Raw genomic sequence first — 21,479 nt, 5'->3', positions numbered from 1 at the left:
GCAAAACCATCATAAACTCACACACACAAAGTGAAGGTACTGGGATTCGAACTCCGATTATGACGTTCGATCTAACAATTTTGACATTTTTGCTAGTTGAGCTAGGACTTATGGGACAACAAGAAGTTAACTCTCGTTGCCAAATTGATGACTTTATTGTAAGTGTTTTATTAATATTCTTTGAACTTTGATGTCTTTTTCACCCTAATGAACTATGAAACCCTAATGAATTTTGGAATTTAATTAGTCTAAATTTCACAATAAAAAATTGTTTTAAAATAATCTTTTTTTTTTGTCAAGGTTTTAAAATAATCTTTAACATTGACATATATTAATTATTAAAATTGTTTGCCAATGTTTAAGAGTTGTAGCTCAACTATCAAAAACATCGAAATTATTTGATTGGTTGTACGATCGGGTATCCACACAACTACTCCATTAGTGTGAGTTTTTAATGACAATATCAAATCACAACTCTTTCACTTATGTATGAGTTTTGAACAATTATTGTTATTTGATGGATCTACTAAAAACAAAAGAATTTTCTTGACAATTATTGGAATCACTGTAACACAATTATTTAAACTCCAACAATCACCGTATTTGACGCTTTTGTTTTTGTTGCTTCTTACTCCATTGAGCCATTTTTTCTTCTTTTTCTATTTTATTTGTCACAACACCAATCCTCTATTTTCGTCTAATCAATTATGTTCTGTTCTTCTGACTTGTTTTGTTTCTAGTTCAATTCCAATAGGTTATGATTACTCATCAGAGTCTTGTTTTTGTCTTATGAAATTATAGACTCTGCCATTTTCACTTGCTAAAAACATTGTCACTTGAAGAAGCTATAGTGTTTGGTTACTATACCTTTGAAGACTTTCTCTTATTGGCTACAAAGCAAAACCTTCAAGTGAGATTCATTTGAATTTTCCATTTGGAAGTTGAAGATAGAGAAAGGAAAAAAAGGAGGAGAGGGTATGATGGAAAGTGGAGGGAGAGGAGGAATTGAAGGGTATGATGGAATGATGATGACGATGACGAGAGACCCAAAGCCGAGGCTGAGGTGGACAACCGATCTTCATGACCGTTTTGTCGACGCTGTCACAAAGCTTGGTGGCCCTGATAGTATGTACTTCTTCTTTCATCTAGTTTTGTTAAAGTTTTTAAATTGTAGTCGTAGTTTTGTTGCGGTAGCAAAGACATAAAAAAAGTTAAATATTGCGCTCTAGTTCGCTGTTGCAGACCTTTATTTAAAATTTTAGTGTTTGATGCACATTCAAGTTAACTTGAAAGGGAAGTTTTTTTTTTTTGTTAGAATTGACATTGAAAGAAAGTGTGATGGAGAATTTGGGCTAGTACAATTTTCAAAGCTTATCATTGTAAATATTTTCTTAATAATGGCTGGATTGATGTGTGTAGTGGTTCTTAGTTTGTCACAAAAATGATATTAATTTGAATTATTTTTTTTTTGTTTGCTTTTGTGTTTAGAGGCGACTCCCAAGTCTGTTCTAAGGTTAATGGGATTAAAAGGTTTGACATTATATCATTTGAAGAGCCATTTACAGGTAACAACTTCTACCACCTTTTTAGTCAAAAAATAAAATAAAATTTCTACACCTTTTCTTTTGCCTTTTTACATAGTGATGATATATTTAATTTATGAAGGTATAAACTAGTAGTTAAAAATAGGTTGAGAAGTGAAAAGACAAATTAGTATTAGTTATAGAGATTATATTATCATTAATTAGAGAATGGTGCACTTTAAAGGGTAAACTAATTGAAAAATAAATAGTTGAAGCTTGAGTTTGTGATAAAGTATGTACATATTGTGGAATTGGTAAAATATTAATGATCATGACTTTCTAATCAATGTTATAATTTCATATTTTATTCTCTAAAGTGTTCCTCTCAATTCAGAGAACCTATACATTGGAATGAAAATTCTGAAATTACCAGAAGTTCATTACATCATCATTAGTGTCATAGATTGGTACATTAATATCCTAATAATGTTGTTTTCTCCTCAAAGAATTGGTGTTTATAGGCATAAAATGACATCCATTTTCTATTAATTCTGCAGAAGTATAGACTTGGACAACATGCTCGAAAACAAAATGAAGAACAATTCAAAGAGAATAATAGTGAGTTCATTACAAATTTTAAAGGGGTGTTTAGATTGACTTATTTGAGAATTTACGAAGAGAGCTTATGAAAATAACTTATGATATGTTCATAACTTCATAAGCTTTTTTCAGATAACTTTCATTAGCAATTATTTCTATTACATTTGGTTGATTTTTTTGTCTTTCATCTTTTTAGGATGTTCGTATGTAAATTTCAGTAACCATTCTTCAGGGACTAATACCAACTACGGAGGTGATAATGAAGGGGGGTATGTTTAGAATTTAATCAAAATTCACTTATTTTGCTTAAGTTATTATTATACGTATGACTATATTATTCATGAGCCAAATTATCATCTCTTTCAAAAAAAAAAAAAAAGCCAAATTCTCATCTAAAACTTCTTGCCTGTGTAATTAGCATTTTAATTTTTAGGTAAATACAACTTATTATATTTCCTAACTAGTTTAACGACAACTCACAGAGAAATCCAAATAGGAGAAGCACTAAGGCAACAAATTGAAGTTCAAAAGAGATTGGAAGAACAACTTGAGGTACTCTCTCACTTTTTCTTTTACTTGCACTATAAGACACTTTTTAAAATTTTACATGTATTAATCATTTTTTTTACAAAAATATTCCTATGTAATTGACAATTGAGAAAAGTAAATTCATTATCATTAATTTTATTTTAAAAACATAAAAGTACTACCTATAATGTATCATGCCCGATCGTTCGTTGTGTCCTTTGCACCATACAGCAGGATTCTTCTAGAAAAATAACGCATTTTTTTTAATAAATTTATTTGCTAATATACTATTTTTTTTTTCGTAATACCACTAAAATTAGTATGTGAGTCTTATAATAAGAGACCAAAGGAGTATACATATCCTTAGCCCTAACTAGTGAATTTCTAACCAATTGGAGTGTTTAATTCTAGGTACAAAATAAATTGCAAATGAGAATAGAGGCTCAAGGAAAGTATTTGCAGGCAGTGTTAGAGAAAGCACAAACAAGCCTTCCTCAAGATGGACCAGGCAATCTTGATGCATCAAAAGCTCAATTGGCTGAATTCAACTCAGCTTTGACAAATTTCATGGAAAATATGAATAAAGATAGTAAAGAAAACATACTAGACATGAATGAATTCCATAATAAGAATCATGCTCAAGCTTTCAATTATCAAGAAGTAATAGGGACAGAAGAACATAAGGAACTAAAGCCTCAAGTTGAAGGGGGTGCAGTACAGCTAGACTTAAACATTAAAGGTGGCAATGAACATCTTGTATCTGCAGATGGAGCTGAAATGGAATCAAATATGGTTTCATATAGGGTATACCATTTTTGAATTATCATATGCTTAACCATTGAACTAAATATTCTACTTCCCTACATATATTAATTCCACCGTTTTCTCTCTTTTAATTTGTTGGATAAAGATAAGATAACATGTTAATTACCTCATTATTTTCTAAGTTTATTCCTAGTTTTCTATCTTCGCTTACACCGAAGAAGAAGTCATAATCGGTTTTTCCATTTGTTAAACGCATGCTATATGTTTGATATTAAGGATAATTTAAATGAGTAACTCTTGAATACACACGACTTTGAATAAATTTTATTTAAATACACATAGATGATAAAATTTAAAAGAGAAATAATTTAGTCACATCAGTTAATATCATTTCTCTTTAATTTTTTTTTATCTTTTATATCTCTAAATAAAATTTATTTAGAGTGTGACTATATAAAAGTTGGTCAATTTAGAGATGTAAAATTGATTTGACATGTTTGAATGATCTCGAGTATAACTAATTTTTTCGATACAATTTATTTTAACTTGAAATTGTAATTTGATGTTTTATTGCCTATTGTTTTTTTTTATGACAAATGATATTTTTTTTTATGTTTTTATGACATATGTTAGTAATCAGTTTGTTTGATTAACTTTTTTTGAAGATAATTTATTTGATTAATATTTATTTATTCATCTGAATTTGAACATGGATTTCGTTCAACTACTTTTCTCTTAATTCAAACTAGTTGATCTATAAACATCCAAAAAAAACATTGAATTAATATTAATGTCCGTTGTTGATTTTTATAATTTATTGTTGAACTCATTTTTATACCAATATATTGAAAGGCAAAGGTAAGAAAGTTTGAGGAAGGAATGCTTAAAAGTTCAGCAAGGCATCTTCTAATTAATTAAGTAGTATATCTCTCACGGATTCAAGAATGTTCGTTGTGATTGCGTTGCTGAATTGAGGAAGTAGAGGAATTTTGGGAAGGTGAAGGAGGGCTTTAGGGTAAAAGTATATGAAACCGATTTTTGATATTTAGTGTTGTATGTGATCAAGTGTGAGTGTGTTGTTGAATGTTGATGCTTGTGGTATCATAAATAAATAATTACAAAAGTGATGTCGCCTAAAAAAAACTAAAATTAACATTTGAGCTAAATAGTTGACACATCATTAAAATTGAGTGATGAATTCAATTCTAGATTTTATAAAACCGGAGAACTAAAATTGCGTAGCTAAAAGTAGAAAGAAAGACTAAAAAAATCAAAATGGACAACGTAAAAGGCTTAACAATATTATAATAATTAACCTAGATAAATTAAGAGAAATGATATTTGTACAATTATTGACAAATTTTTTGATAACTTTCTCTTTTATATCTATATTGTATTCTTACTTTTTACAATAACAAAAGAGGAAAAGAAAATTGTAACGAAAATTGCCATAAAATAGATGTATAAATATAATTATTCATGAAAGAGAATATGGGTGTACAAACTATTTTTTATGTCTGTGGTGTTTGATTGGATTTTGGGTGTTTAATACCATGAGCTCAATTATAACTTGCAATGGGGTGAGTTGATTTTTGAAGGAGGTTGTGAAAGAAAACTTGCATGAGAAGAAAATGTGGAAGAAGAAAAAGTATAGGTTGTGAAAGAGAATATGGAAATATGAATGACAAAATTTGAAAAACTTATGGGTTTAGATCCTCTTCCGTAGCATTTTCTCTTATTCACTCTCAAGCAACAAATCTTAGCCTTTAGACAAATCCAACGGTTGGGAGGTTAAAAAGTCAATCTTCCTTCTCTCTCCTCCAAATTTCCCATCCGCCATGTGTCGTACCTAGGAGTGTTTAAAACCGAACCAACCAAATAGAAAAACCGCAAACTAAAACCTTAGAAAACTACATTTGGTTCGGATGTAATCAAATCATTTTCTTACTCAACCACATGTTTGATTTCGTCTGCGGTTTTTATTTTACCAACCGAACCAAACCGCAACATAAGAAAAATGTTAATTAAACATATCTCACCTAGACCGATACTCATATAAATTCAATGGAAACTTGTATAAAATGACATATTTTTTCTCTTGTTAGATTTTTCTTTGCTTTTTATTTAAAAAAACGTATTCACGTGCTACTTGAAATTTTTGAGAATGATAAAATCTTAGTCTTTTACTTTTCTTACAAAATATGATTATGTTTTGTCCATGTTTTTAACTTGGTCTATGTTGTTGGAACATTGTAAAATGAAAATGAAATTGTAATATTTGATGGAATTTAAAACATTGCTGAAAATATGTTGTGTTTCAGCTTTTTAACTTGATTTTAATGTTGGAAACAAAAAATTGTATCGTCTTAAAAAAATCGCACCAACTGATCTAACCCAAACCACATTGGTTTGTCTGGTTTGGTTCGAATTTTGTTTTTAAAGTCAACCGGGCCAAACAAAACCGCATGTTTTTTATCTTGCGATTTAGATGGCTTTTACCCTTAATACCAAACCAAACCGCACCGCAAATACCTCTAGTCGTACCTAAGTCAAAAAATATTCCAAATTTTAATCAAAGGTTTTTAATAATATAATTTGCCATATGTTTAAGTCACATTGAAAATTAAAAGTATTTCTCATTAGAGTGTCTACTTACCAAAATTAAAGTATTTTTCAAAAAGGTATTTTAAAAACATAAAATCTAAGTATAAGGTTCAATTGACTACATAAATTCACCTACTAAATATCAAAATCGGTTTCATATTCTCTACACTAAAATACCCTGCCACATGATGAAAGGTACATAAAAATGAGTGTCTAGCTATCTTTTTCCTTTTAAAATGGAGCCAAAAAGTGTATGATAAATCATCAAGTAATATTACACATCCTAAAGAAACATAAATATAGAATCATCTAATCACGATTCAGTCTCATACACTTGGGGTTTGGCCGAATTTTAGTACATATTCAATCTTATAATGATAATGTCATGGTAGAAGGTTCACAATTAAGGACCATCCTTTTGGTTCACTAGACAAAATCGGAATCATATACTACTATAATTCCACCCTGGTGGCTTGTACTAAAATTAAAAAAATTGGACTTCGAAACAATTTGTTTAACTGCTTTACGTGTTTATTAGAAGAACATTCATGTATACACTATTTTTATAATCAAGGAAGAAATATGATTAAATCTTAGTTTTATAAAATTATTATAAATTGTAAATTGGTTTCGTAAGATAGACTTTTTAAAATACACTATTTATTTATTTATTTTTTTCTGAAAAAAAAAGGGAAGGGAAAATTTTAATAAGTAAAGTGGCATTGAATGCTCGCTTTAATTGTTTAAGTTTCTTTTTGTCTAGCATAATGTTTCATTCCATGTACTCCATCATTACCTTTTTCACATAATCATACATGTGCGTCTCTTATATTACATACTTCCTTCGTTTTTAAATATAAGTAAAATTGACTTTTTAGATTCATACATTTAATGATGCATACGGTACATATTATCAACCAGATACATCATTAAATGAATGAACAAAAAATATCAATTTTGCTTATATTTAACAACGGAAGGAGTATACATGAACAAGGTTGACCACTTTCTTTAATTTACAAAAAAAAGGTTGACCACTTTTTTTAATTTACAAAAAAAGGTTGACCACTTATCCTACATATTTTATACAATATTTTACATGTACTTGTTCATCTCATAAATAGACTAAACCAATTAGAGGCAACTATTTTCCAAGAAAGAAGTGTAATTGCGACAAATTTTGTGCAAGATAAGAGGAAATGAGACAAATTGTGGTAACAACATATAATGGAACGTACTTTTTCTTTTTCTTTTGAGGGGTGTAATGGAACTTACTTATGACACAAGAAACCTTTAAAAAATAATTTGTAACAGTTGAATAATTTGAACTTGTCCATTTAGGTGATAGGAAGAATCCAAACAAATTATATATGAGTGCCACTATACAATAAAAAATAACTCAATCTTATAACATAACACTATTTATATATAAAAAAAAAAAACTTTTGTTCTTAAATATAAAATTCTCTACAAATTTTTAGATTCACAAGATATTCTTTTTCTAAATATATCACTCATTAATATTATTAGTTTATCTTAGAATATAAAAAAGAAACATTGAATACATTAATTAATAGACCAAACCTATTATAGTAAAAGCTATACATATTTCAGACTAATATATCGCATCAAACAGTTTTTTTAATACCCACAATTTTTGTAAAAGAGGATATAGAAGTATAATTTTTAACCTTTACATTTTCATAAATTATATATATTATTCCATTAACAGAGCAAAGAAGAAGAAGGTGAGCTGAAAATGTAGTTTGAACATGCCAAAAGAGATAAAAATTGATGCATTTTGAGGCTACCAGCCTACCACATAATTCGCTCCACTAAGTTATAGTACATGTAGTAATACAAATGCACGTGGTTTTAAAAACTTTTTTTTGGTACAATAGTAGTAACTTTTTTATACTATACTATATATATACACATAAAATAAAAATACATGACTACGTCTGAGTTTCCATGTGACATGATTGGCATACCAAGAATAATATGTGGTAGTACAATATTGGAATTGATTGTGATTTTAAAACACATGTTCCCCCGGCAATTCAATGTATCGAAATATAACAAAATTTAATAATTTATGAAAAATAATTACATGGCAAGAGTTCTCTTAATATTCACATTTTGTTTTAAACGTTGTTTATGCATCTCAATTAGCTCACTTTTAAACCATTGCTCACTACATGATAAGGGGTTAAAGAAGGTAGATTCAAATTCAGATGGGAGAAAATATTAACATCTGACAAAAAAATATTTCACCAAAAAAAATTAAACTCAGTTTCCGCTAAACCATTCGTTTTGGTGGGATTGATTAACCACTTGAACTCAATTATCTATTTTTTCTTTTCTTTTCAAATATTGTGTATTTTTTCAATTTTCTTAAACACAATGGTAGCTCTAAATTTGCTCAAGTTTGTAGCAATCATCCAATTATTAAAAAGAGTGCTTATACACATATATACACATTGGTTGCATATACCCCTTAAACCCCACACATAAATGCAACATATGGCAATGTGGGTTCAAAATAACTACATATCCTTTGTTACACATTATCAAAATATCCTCCCACATAAGATGTGTACAAAAGTGGTATGGAAAAAGGTTGTCTATCTATATTTTTCCTATTAAAAATCAAATAAGATATTTTTGCTAAACACATGCATGCTCACACCGTAATAACTAATAATCTTCTATTTTCCATTTTATTATATATATATATATATAACTTCGTTTGTCTTTTGTGCATGCTTATTCACCGTGGTGAGCAAAGGAGAACGAAACACCAACAAACAGAACACATAAACCCTTATTTCATCACATTTTCACCCCACTCTCACACATATTCTCTCTTTCTTTTTCCTTTCCCTTCATCATTTTTTCTCACACTTTCCATAGTTTTGTAAGATGATGTCTGAGTCTGAGCTAGTAACAAATACATAATTAGCAGCCGAAAAAGAGAGAGAGAGTTAGTCACTTCTCCATGTTGTTATGATTTTTTGAATTTGTTGATTTCAAACTTTATTCATTGTTTTGTTCTGTTTTTGTTTGCATTTTTCTAGTATAATTTCAACTTCATAACTATTTGACTGATTGTTATCATTTCTCTCATTCTCGTGTTGAGATAGTCACATCTAAATTTTTTGAGTTCAAACTATAATTTCAACTTTGAATTGTTTTGTTGTTTTTTTCAAATTTTGTTCATAGTTATACTTTCTCTTGTTCTAGTATCTGAGATAGTCACATGAATAGAATAACTTCAATTTCATTATAATTTCACTTTTTTGGTTGATTGTTCTTCACGATTTCTTCATGACATGTTCTAAATTTCTTTTTCAGATCGGATGAGTCCGTGAATGAAGGTGAAGATCTAAATGCGGCGGATGCGGATGTGACAAATCCATTGTTGAATATAGGAGATGAATCAATTGATAAATGTTCTTATTTCTAATCTTTATCATATCGAATTGTCTACTAGTGATAATGAATTTAGAATAATTTTATTTGGTGTAACTTTTAACACTAATATGCATTTTTCAGTGATTTCTCAAGGCATAGATGTCGTTGATGTGAAGAGGCTTATTGATGCAGATATCTCATCTTGCCAACAACTCTTGCTATTGCATTCAAAGATGGTGCAACATTCTAAACATCTCAAATATATATATAAACGATAATAACTGATGTGTGAAATTAGTTTGCACCAAAGTCATTGACAACGCTTTGTTCTTATTGTTTTTACAGAGTTTAAATCAAATCGAAGGTATGTCCTCAGACAAAGTGAATAGGATATTAGAAGCTGCTCAAAGCCTTGTGGTTAGTAATTATATTATATTAAATTTAAATATTTTAGAATACTTTTTGTACTCTATAACTCAATCTATTTATGAATGCAGGGTTCTGTAGATGATTTTATTGAAGAACATATCAAAGGAGCAACTGAAGAGCAAAGGAGTGGGATTAAATAAGCATAGTTTTTTTTTTTTTTTTTGTATTTATCTCTCTTTAATAAACCATATTATCGTAGCCAACACACATGCACACTATATAATTAATGAATAAAATTTTAATTTCAATACTCTGTACACACACTATATAATTTAGTCAATGAAATCTTATTTTTGATGTTTTATTTATGATTGAGCAGATGAGACAATTTCAATGTTAAGATCACATCTTGAGAAGACATTTGATCTTGATACATTGGTTAGAAGAGGTATATTACTATTTTGGACAAGAATAGTATTTTCTTACTACTTGTTTTTGCTTATGATTAAAGCCAGCATCATAATAAATTTTAAATATATTAATAATACTCTTTTTTTATTTATTTATATCTAAATATAGATGCACTTGTGGCTATTAAAGACATGCTCATGAGAAGGGCAGAAATTGGCGAAAGCATTTAAAGGGCTGATTGAAGAGGAAGATAAAGAAAATCAGTTGCTATCGTATGAAATCTTTGTTGCAATGATTTCAAATAATCTTCAAGAGGTACATTCTCTCTTTGTTATTAAATTTTATAGGATAAGTTGTAGGTAGAAAAAGTCAATTTCTAAAATTTTGTTGAATCCACTATTCACACGATAAAATTTTCTTTTCTTAGACTTCTTAACAATGGCTCATGACACACAAGCATTACCATAAAGTAAATGCTCAATTAAGAAGAGGTATGTGTCATTGATGTGTGTCTAGGTTTAATTTAATAATAATAAATATTAATTTTTCTACCCTTGCATGTTATCATATCTAATTTGTTTTCACTTGAATCTCATCTTAGTTGCTAACGTTCTCTATCTTTTGCAGGATGACCAATCTATGGTCTTAAGAATGCTGATGCAATCTACTTTGGAGGCATTGACCCTACCAAATCTCAGGACTCACATATCAACATTTCAATTTTTAGGCCACCTTGCTCATTGGAATCCTCCTTTTTCGTCTGCAGATGCCGAAAAGGTTGTAGTACTTATCATCTAAAAAATAATAATTTATTGTCCTATTTTTCATATGATGTTTGTTTGGTTAGCTGATTATTGAGAAGTGTATAATGTTTTTGAGGAATGACAATGACCTGTGATTGGTTCTTGTTTTACTAATATATTCTGCTTAGAATTTTATATAATGTTTGTATGATGTTTGTTTGGTTAACTGATTATTGAGAAGTGTAGAATGTTTTTGAGGGATGAGAATGACCAGTGATTGGTCATTGTTTTACTAATATATTCTGCTTAGAATTTTATATAATGTTTGTTTGGTTAACTGATTATTGAGAAATGTATAATGTTTTTGAGGGATGACAATGACCAGTGATTGGTCATTGTTTTACTAATATACTAGGGATACAACCCGTGCGTTGCACGGGTTTGATTAAATTATTTTAGTTGATGCATCAGATCATTATTTGGTTATATAAAAAAAATGTTGGACATTTTATATTTTTAAAATAACATTATTTTAGCAAATATTTAAAGCAAATGATACAATGATATCAAGTATATTAAAAATTGAGTTCTTTAATAAAAAAATTGATTCCACCATTAAAGATTATATTTGACCGCAATTAAAGTTCTTCAGTTCCAAAAAATCAGATGTTTACTGATCAAAAAAATAAAATTAATGATTTGTAGGTCCATATTTTTAAGGTAAAAACTTGGACTATCACAAAAAAAAAAAGGGTAAAAACTTGGATGCATTTTTGTTAGTCGAAAATATGAAAAGGGTTTTTTTTTTTTTTTTTTTATCAGAAAGTGTTATAATTTCATACTGAAGTAGTAGTTGATTGAATAAAAAATAAAAAGTTATTAATAACATATCTAATCAAAATTAAAGAGTAAGATTTTTAATTTTTTGTTTAAAAAAAAGAAGGAAAAGTTACGAACAATATAAAATAAAAAGGAATTTTTTTTATATTTAAACATAAAAGTGATTTTGAAAGAAAAGAGAACACAACTGAATCCCTAAAAACGTGAATTTTTTAAACTCCTTTCAACCAAGATGAACACGGCAATCCTCGATAATTTGGAAAGGCAAAGCAATTCTTCGAAAGCCTATATGTTTCAAAAAAAGCAATTCTTCTTAAGCCTATATTCTTGATAATCGTTACAGAAATTCTTGAGTTGAAAGTTACATCCTCCCCATCAAATTGAGATTTCGAAAGCCTATATGTTTCAAACAATCCATCTCCTCCATGGACAACAATTCGCAACCTATTATTCGTTTTCTGTTGATGCAGCAAATTTTCCTTTGACAGGTTATGGTTCTTATCTCTACGTATTATTTTGACCACTTTCAAGACATCGTTGGATCGTTCCTTTTTATCACTACTCGTTCCAAAAGAATGATGTTGATGAGACGAACGCTTCTTTCTGACACCAATAGAAGCAACTTTCTGCAGATAATCCTCAGATAACACTTTGTGCCTATTTCTGATGCCAGCAGTGTTATTATCCGAGATGGTTCTTCGTTGATGTCGAGTGAACGAACGACGGTTCAATCGCAGAACCGTTGAGCACCGAGAAGAAGGTGATGTCAGTTGTCTTCTTCTTTATCTTTTGTTCTTGTTTGTGGGTTTTTTCGGTTGAGGCCCAACTTGAATCCGGTAGTGAGATCGGGATATTGTTTTACACATTTTTTTAGTTATTTTCAATTTTGTTCTCGATGTATTCTTAATTTGTTGAACTCTGTTCATTTTTGTCAGTGTTGATGAATTGTGTTATTTGTTTTAGGTATGTGAGTTCAACTATGGAAGCTGTTTGGCAATTAGCAGTGGAACACATCATAGACGGTACATTGATAAATTGATATGATAATTTTAGTCATTGATTCAACACTGGTTGTTCATTTGGAACCATTTATGCGTAAATTTGATATATTTTTTTTTTTTTTTGTGGTTTTGACCATTAATAAGTTTTTCCACCAATGAAACTATTAAAATGGTTATATTAAAATGTAGAAACTATTAAAATGTAAACATTTGAATATTTTGTTCTTCATCTCTGGGTTAGTTTCCGTTGAGCTGTCTGTTGAATTCGTTACCGAGTTCGGCGACAATCATCCTCCTACTATTGTTGTACACATGTTACTTATATTAAATTTTGTTTTGGATTTAGTTTCAATTTGTTGAACTCGGTTCAGTTTTGTAATTGTTGATAAAATGTTTTTTTTTTAGGTATGTGAGTTAAAGGATCGATAGTGTTTGTCAATTAGTAGTGGGCTGCTTCGTATAAGGTACATTGATCAATTGATATGATAATTTTAGTTATTGGTTTAACATTGGCTGCTCATTTGGAACCATTTATGCTATTAGTTGATGTGTAGATAGAAACTTACGGTTGTAACCATTAATAAGTTTTTTCACCATTGAAACGATTCAAATGGTTATTGTTGTGTTTGTAGGATTTTACTTTATTAAGGTTCTGAAGTTTAAATTCTGTTATAAAAAGTCCGATTACTTGGGATTCGCGGTTATTATTGTAAAAAATCAATGGTACAAATCGAAGTGTGTTAGTTAACAATGAATAACGTAGTTGCTAAAGTTATTGTGAATGATAGATAGATTTGAAAACAGTGCATCAAATATATTTACATTGAGGAAGACCACTAAATACCTCATGGTACACTACATTTTTCGTGTATTGTACATAATTCTCATCACGCTCAACAATTAGAATTTTCAGTCCCTCTGGGGAAGTGACTCTTGAAAAGGCAACATATAGTTGTCCATGACTAAATACAGGTCTTGGCAAATATAATCCCACATAATTTAATGACTGGCCTTGACTTTTGTTTATTGTCATTGCATAGCACACCTTAATTGGAAACTGCCTCCTGCGCAACAGAAAAGGCCATTTAGAGTCGTTAGAAGTAAGAACAATTCTGGGGATTAGCACCTTTGAACCAACGTTAGATCCTGTAATTATTTTAGCCTCTATTACTCGCTCTCCTAGATGCGTAATAATAAGTCTTGTTCCATTACACATTCCTAATGCCGGATTGATATTCCTCAATAACATAATAGGCATTCCTTCTTTAAGCTCCAAACAATGTCTTGGAAATCCATTAATATTTAAGGAGTTTAGAAATTCCACAGGATACATGAGCTCTTGATCTGATATGTTGTCAGTTGTCTTGTCAATCTCGTCTGAGCTTCTGTATTGTTTTGTTTCTCCATCAGTAAACTGAACAATATAATTATTGATTTCATCAACTGTTTCATTTAGAGGAGTGAGTATTGCTCTTTCCCTGAAATATTCTTCATCCCACAGATGGCTCTTTAATTCTGGGTAAGTGTTATCCACAATTTGTTTGAGTGGATCACCCATTGGTGGGATAAGATATTGATCTGGTATCGTCGTCCACGATGCAAAATCTTCACCACGTCGGCTTTGTGCTTGAATGTTTCCATCACCAAGTTGAAGTAGCCATTTATTGAATTCACGTATCACATCATGTTCTTTGCCTGTAGAGGTAGTATTTCTGACCCTCATGCTTTTGGACAATGAAAATATTGTACAGTAGTCCCACAAAAAAGACTTGTTGATGCATGATTGAATTATATCATGTATTCGACCTTTTGGTATTACAGGAAGTATTTGCCTAAAATCTCCTCCAAGAAGAACTGTCATTCCTCCAAATGGTTGCTCTGCCCTATCCGGAAATTTGAAACCAATTATGTCTTTAAGTGTCCTATCAAGAGCTTCAAAAGCATATCTTTGAGTCATTGGTGCTTCATCCCAGATTATGAGATCTGTTTGAACCATTAGATCAGCTAGATGAGTATTTTGGTTTATTGAGCATGTGCTGTCTTCATAGATCTCAAGAGGAATTTTAAATCTACTATGAGCGGTCCTTCCTCCAGGAAGCAAGAGGGATGCAATACCTGTCAAGAATGAAATTAAAAAAAAAATTGAAAATATATTTATGCATGCAAGCATATATGTGTGTCTATGTCTATCTATATATATATATATATATATATATATATATATATATATTTGAATAAAAATTGTATGTTTTTTTTTTTATATTTTGTGTAGAAGAAAAGCATATAATATTAGATAGATTATAGCATATAATAGTTGCTAATTTGGTACATATAGTAATTTGTACAATAAATATTGCAATGAAGCGCAGAAATAAGGGTGTATGGACTGACATATTTATAAGTACAAATAGACAACATGTAAATTTATATAAGGGATTGAAAAAGTGATGGGTTACCTGAAGAAGCAACAGCAAGTACTATCTTTTTTTTCTGACCTGAGTTTTGCAATAATTGTTCTGTATAGAAAAGTCTTGCCAGTCCCTCCATGGCCATACACGAAGTAGAGTCCACCAATATTAGTGTTGACAGCATTTATAACATTATTATATATATCAATCTGCTGTTCGTTCAACAATGGATGACATCTTTCGTGTTCTTTTTTCAGGTCATCAACATTATAACTAAGCTCTTCCACAATAAGTCGGTTTTCCGTGGCTTCAAAGGATTCACTATTTGGCAACGGCATTCCATCAAAATCAGAAAGGTAACTTCCAGCACGAACCAAAATCTTGTCAATTTCAATCAAGCAGTATGATTGAATCTGTTCATCATTAAGCTCCAATCTGGAGTGTTGAAACAATATTCTCTTTTTGTAGACAATATCGTCAGACAACGTTTTCCAATTAGTTTCCCATAGTTTCCCTATATCTGCCACTTCTCCATAAAGCAAAATGGTAACAAATAACTCTCTTAATTGAGTGCCTGTGGCCCACTGTGATGCTTCATTCAATGCATCATTCCACTCTTTGTTATCATTCAATAGCCCAAGAGCATTACATGTTTCTTTGAATGTCTGATAAGTCACCCCTCCCACTGTCTTTATTTCTTCATAGCTTGTTGGACCATGAACAATATTCAGTAAAATTCTGAGGTAATATCTCTCCCCGCTAGTTGGATGTGCATAATAAATTCTTCCGATTGTTCTTCCAGCTTTCCGTTTTTTCCACTTTTTTTTGTCTCGTCCCAAACAAATTTTTTGGGAAACTCAGAATACGTTAATGTACGTGCTTCCGAGCTCATTGAATTCATTAGCATCCATTCTGTAAACATAGTATGTTCAACTCCTTCCTTTGAAATTACGTCTGACATTTGCTCTGAATCTCTTAGAGTGATTGAGTGTTCTTCTGGCAAATGAAAGCTCAATCTCATAACAGCCGGATTTCTGTAGTGTATGTCAAAATTGAATATCCTCCAACATGCTTCACATGCCGATACATACCTACAATGAATAATGCATAAAAGATGAAATTGTTATAAATTCATTGTGATCATTATTAGAGTATTCCCTATAACTACCTTGACGTACCTACAATCCAAGAATGTTTTGACCTCATCAACCATTGTTATATGAGTTGCATTTGTGCTTCTGTTGCCCAAAACATTATCTTCTATTACCATTGTTGCTCTATCTGGGCCCTTGTGAAGATATTTAAATAGGTACTTTATGGCCCTTGACTTGTTGCACCATTCAACATTTAGATGTGCTTGAAATGCCAGCAACAAACCTCGATTGTATGGAACCACATACCGATTGTCTAAATTGATATCTCCTTTTTTCACATGTCTTCCATCGTCCCTCCTTCTATACGTCGGGAACCCATCTCTATCTATTGTTGTTTCATCGAAAAAACTTTTGGGAAATTTTCGACTACAAATACCATCAATCATGCAAGGTGCATTTATATTTGCATCTCCACACGGTCCATGCAGCATGAACTGTTTTACCGCATTAAAACATTCTGGATCATCTTCCTTAGATGGCATTTCTGCAGTAATAATCTTATCTATATCCTCCGGGGTGGGATACTTATTGCTTGGGTGCAACCATAATAGTATGTGTGCATGTGGCAGACCTCTTTTTTGAAACTCTATGGTATAAATGGCTGTCAATTTGAAAAGAGAGAAAAAAAACAAATCTTTATTAGTATAACATGTATGTATCATATAGATTGAATAAACAATTTGAATCAAATTGATCTTTAATTTTTTTTTTTTAGAATGTGAGAACATTTATTCCATGTACTTTTACCTGATATAATTTTACCAAAATATTGCCCCTCCACTATGTGTTTCATTAGCTGGTCAAGTTTCATTTTAAAAACTCTTGTCTTGATGTCCGGTCTATCATCGACAGATTGACCTGGTATTTTCTGAAGCATGTATTGAATCTCTGGCCACTTTGGATTAGCAGTAAATGTCATGAAGATATCAGGATTTCCAAATGTCCTGCATATGGCCATGGCATCTTGATAGTTTTGAACCATATATCGAGAGCCACCTGTAAAAGAAGATGGCAAAACGATTCTCTTCCCAGTAGCAGCAGCTATTGTATCTCCACGCACAACTGCATCACATACATTTCTGTACAGATCCGTACGCAACACTGTTTGATTCTGTCTAACCCAGCGCAGTCGCTCTTCTTCTATTGCCGTGAATGCATCAACAACGTATTGTTGGAACAGTCGACCACCAATAATAAGAGTATTTGCTTCACAGGGCCTCTGTTGTATCCGGTAAGCATAATATTCTCTCATGGTAACTTTTTTTCTTTTTTTCTTTTTCTTTCTTTTTGCATGATTTTGAGAATAATAAATGTCTAGGTGAAATCCATCCTCAGCATATGGAAATAACAGAGGATATTGCATTGCCATGAATTTTGGATGATATTCTTTTATTCTCTGCAGGCCATCTGTTTTATGCTCAATAACTATATCTCTTCGTCCATTTGATTCACCAAAATCTCCAACAATGAGACCAGCAATTTCTGTTGCGGTAGGTGCTGTATATTGTCTTGAATCATTTGATCTTGTGCCAATCAACCTTATGCGAACTTCTTTGTTGTCCGGTGCAGATAATCTATCCCTTGCCATTCTAAATAATTTGGCTACAGAATTATTCATGTCGAGCATATCCTTTAGGCGCCGGACAATATCTGCATCAAGGTCTCGTGCAGTCTTCCCACCATTCAGCGAACTCAATCGATTTTGGATCTCATTCTCCGTATCATGGACATAAAGCTGGGAGAATTTAGGTTGTTTTCCTTGGCCAGGTATGAGTCCACCAATTCTATGATAGTTTTGACCACTAATTTTGTACACATATGGGCCTGGACGTAAGTTCACTGTGTTGTCTATTTTATCACCCATGGATGTGAATGCAAAAATAGAATTATATGCCCGTATTTTTTCTCTAAATTTAACGGAGTGTCTGCCACCTTTGTAAGCTAAAAGTTCCTTCAAGTAGTCTGGTGGTTGCTCTAAAAACTCTAGGGAGACATCCCCTTTCAGGCAACAAAGAGAGAATGTTGGGTTCCTTGGTCGACGTGGTTTATCAGCTCTCTCATTATACCACATTGTGCTTCCACATTTTTCGCATTCAAAATTTGGATGGCCGAGATCCATATAAGTTTGGACATGGTCTGCAAATGAGATTTTAAAGTGAAAGATTATTGGTTTTTGCAATGCTAAGTTGTTTAAAGAAATAAGCCACACTAACCATTTGTTGGATTCATCCTTCTGTCGTGTGTTCTAGATGCGACTGACCCAGTTTGTTGGTTGTTGTTTCCTGTTGAGAGTATATATATCGAATATTATCAGTTCACGTTAGTCGTTTTTTAGAGTCTTAAGCACCGGGAGTCAGAAAAGGTAATAAATGCAGCTATGATGGTTTCATTGTGCATTTAAATATTGTATTTAAATATTATAAGCTACTATTAAATTGGTCATGCAAAGAGATAACACTAACCACTTTTGTGTTGGATTCGATGTGTACTGTGAATACTTTTGGTATTTGTCCTTTTATGTGTTGTTATGGGTTTGGATGTCTTATTTCCTGTCGAAGAGTAAGCAGATGTAATAGAAGTAGTAAATGTTAGATTTTTATTTATTTAAATTAAAGTCTTTGATAAATTTTAAATTAATTTTCTAAGATTTAATTTAAATATAATTTAAACTATCATGAACTATATATGAAAATTAATTTAAAAATATAATTTATCATAAATATTCCACCAAATACACATTGAATGTATCGAGAATTGAAAAATGTTAGAACAATTAAAAACTATGTAGTTTTATTTATTTTTCTTCACCTATGGTTGCTGCCAATGTGGGGCTAGGTCGCCTTGAATCAAGGATTTGCCTCCTTTTGAATCTGGCTAGTTTAAATCTCGCACATCGTTGTATATTTTGTTCTTCTGCTTATAAGATTAAGAATAATAGAATGAAACCAATTAAAAATAAGAAGTTTAAAATGAAATATTTGAAGTTGTTTAAATGTTAAATTGATAAATGAAATGCATAAGACCCACCACTTGTGTGTCGTAGTTCAAAAGTGCTACAAACGTTTTCATTTTTCCTATTACTGTCTTGTGCTGTTGATGTGACACCTCCAATGTACCAACATTTTGAAAATGTTAAAACAGTTACAAAGTTAATATGTATGACTCTGAATTATTTAGTTTTATTTTTGGTTTTACCTATGGATGTTGCAAAGGTGGGTCTATGTCGCCTTAAATCAAGGATTTGCCTCCTTTTTAATCTGGCTTGTTTAAACCCCGCAAGGCGTTGTATATTTTGTGGTGTTGATGTGACACCTCGAATGTACCGAGAATTGGAAAATGTTAGAACAGTTACAAAGTTAGTATGTATGACTCATGAATTATTTAGTTCTTATTTTGTTCTCACCTATGGATGCTGCAAAAGTGGGGCAACGGCGCCTTGAATCAAGGATTTGTCTCCTTTTTAATCTGGCTTGTTTAAACCCTGCAAGCCGTTGTATATTTTGTTCTTCTGTTTACAACATTAAGAACAATAAAATGGAACCAATTAAAAATAAGAAGATTGAAAGTAAAATATTTTAAGTTGTTTAAATGTTAAATTGATAAATGAAATGCATAAAACCAACCACTTGTGTGTCGGAGCTCAAACGTGGCACAAACGTTTTCAGTATTGCTATTAATGTCTTGGGTTGTTGATGTGCCTACGTTACACTGTTGGTAAGTGTCTCCTGACAAAGAGTAAGTGCATACAACGTAAGTAATGAAAATAAGTTGGCCGTTAGGCCATAACGTTAGTGAGTTTTTATAAAGCATGAGCTATAATAATCCATGTGTATGTCCTAAATTTTATATTTCACCGAAAAATGCAGCAATGTTTCCTTTATTCCGCCTCAAACTGAGCATTTGCTTCCTATTCAACCTGGCTTGTCGAAACCCAGCAAGTTTTTGTTTGTGTTGATATTCTGTTTTTATTATTGGGAATTATAAAATGGAACAGATTAAAAGCAAAAATATAAAAATTAACAATTTAATAACATAGATAATGTAACAAATATAAAATGAGTCCACCAAATAGCTTCGACTAACCATTTTTTTGTTGGAGTTCTAGTGTGTCACTGATATTTATCGCATATCTTTTTCTTTTGTTATGCCTCTCTGATGTGTCGTTGATATTCATTGTATTTGTCTTTCTTTTGTTGTGTTTCTCCGATGTCGCTACCTCAACATGTTCTGTAGCATTTACTGGTTTATGGTATACATTAAACAATAAAAAAATAAGAATAGAAGCATTATGTATGACATGACTATTATGAAATTAATATTTGTAAAATTGTAAGTTTAATTACTTCATATGTAGACCATACATAGATACATGAGATGGTTTAGATGTTAATGTGTGTAAAAAATGTTGATCATTTGATATATGAGAATCCAAAAGAAGTCTGAAATACTATACCTGAACTTTGATTCATGTTTCTTTACTGATTAAAGAATAAAAACAAAACATATATTTACAACGAAAATAGAAATAACGGAGGTTGTCGTATTGAACGCAGGGGTGGTGAGACGCGAGAAAGGAATGAAGGTTGAAGAAAGAGAACACAGGTGTCAGCGGTTCAGTTTAGATGTGAGAACAGAGAAGCAAAGTATTCTGATTGGATGTGAGAATGTAAGAGGCGGCAACCATGGCTGAACATGTAAGTAATCATGAAGCTACACTACAATATTATATAATCTTGACATGATTGTTTGCATGAGTAGGAACCAACAATATAAGCAGCGAAAGAAGGAACTGTGACATGAATGTTTTAGTTGCTGATATTGTATGAGAATTTGATGTTACAAAGCCACATCAATTTATATGATAAAGAAGTCAATAAATATATAGATCATGTAGAAAATAGAAGAAAAAAAAGATGGACGGGGAAAAAAAAAAACAATAAAAATAAAACGATGATCTAATCCTAGCACCTCTGCTCAATGAAATAACTTTTTTAGGAATAGCACCTCTGAATGTTGAAATACGACTATGTGTTCATCTGATCCTATTGTTTTAGCTAATAAATTAAAAACCTAAATAAAATAAAAGAAGATGGACAGTGGAACAATTGACAGTTACATA

At 31.1% G+C, this 21,479-nt stretch overlaps 2 protein-coding genes and 1 long non-coding RNA gene across 3 annotated transcripts; 2 read left to right on the top strand and 1 right to left on the bottom strand.

Moving 5' to 3' along the window:
* The first annotated feature begins 650 nt into the window (after positions 1 to 650).
* LOC11409568 (myb family transcription factor PHL11) lies at positions 651 to 4,486 on the top strand. Its single transcript, XM_003612608.4, has 7 exons — positions 651 to 1,125; positions 1,489 to 1,565; positions 2,081 to 2,141; positions 2,320 to 2,392; positions 2,606 to 2,675; positions 3,063 to 3,455; positions 4,269 to 4,486. The coding sequence occupies exons 1-7, from the start codon at positions 978 to 980 to the stop codon at positions 4,332 to 4,334; spliced, it is 888 nt and encodes a 295-aa protein (XP_003612656.3). The 5' UTR covers positions 651 to 977; the 3' UTR covers positions 4,335 to 4,486.
* A 7,499-nt stretch (positions 4,487 to 11,985) lies between these two features.
* On the top strand, positions 11,986 to 13,236 carry LOC120580522 (uncharacterized). The gene is made up of 3 exons (XR_005646257.1): positions 11,986 to 12,557; positions 12,761 to 12,819; positions 13,204 to 13,236. It is a non-coding gene; the product is annotated as an uncharacterized lncRNA (long non-coding RNA).
* A 370-nt stretch (positions 13,237 to 13,606) lies between these two features.
* Positions 13,607 to 17,612, bottom strand: LOC120580622 (uncharacterized). The gene is made up of 5 exons (XM_039834639.1): positions 17,108 to 17,612; positions 16,385 to 16,961; positions 16,073 to 16,297; positions 15,334 to 15,911; positions 13,607 to 14,913 (listed from the first exon to the last, which is right to left on the bottom strand). Exons 1-5 carry the CDS (start codon positions 17,610 to 17,612, stop codon positions 13,607 to 13,609), a joined length of 3,192 nt encoding a protein of 1,063 aa, XP_039690573.1.
* Between the last annotated feature and the right edge of the window lie 3,867 nt (positions 17,613 to 21,479).

The sequence above is a fragment of the Medicago truncatula genome, chromosome 5 (genome assembly GCF_003473485.1).
Source record: "Medicago truncatula cultivar Jemalong A17 chromosome 5, MtrunA17r5.0-ANR, whole genome shotgun sequence".
Taxonomy (NCBI): domain Eukaryota; kingdom Viridiplantae; phylum Streptophyta; class Magnoliopsida; order Fabales; family Fabaceae; genus Medicago; species Medicago truncatula.
Note: the sequence above shows the minus strand (reverse complement) of the source record. Positions and strands in the feature narration are given on the sequence as shown.

Coding starts and splice junctions, on each gene's coding strand:
- LOC120580622 (XM_039834639.1), bottom strand. CDS start 17,612: ATGAGAGAATATTATGCTTACCGGATACAACAGAGGCCCTGTGAAGCA. Junction 16,298..16,384: donor AAAACATTCTTGGATTGTAG/GTACGTCAAGGT, acceptor TATTCATTGTAG/GTATGTATCGGCATGTGAAG. Junction 15,912..16,072: donor TCGGAAGCACGTACATTAAC/GTATTCTGAGTT, acceptor TGGTCCAACAAG/CTATGAAGAAATAAAGACAG.
- LOC11409568 (XM_003612608.4), top strand. CDS start 978: ATGATGGAAAGTGGAGGGAGAGGAGGAATTGAAGGGTATGATGGAATG. Junction 2,676..3,062: donor GATTGGAAGAACAACTTGAG/GTACTCTCTCAC, acceptor GTTTAATTCTAG/GTACAAAATAAATTGCAAAT. Junction 3,456..4,268: donor CAAATATGGTTTCATATAGG/GTATACCATTTT, acceptor ATATATTGAAAG/GCAAAGGTAAGAAAGTTTGA.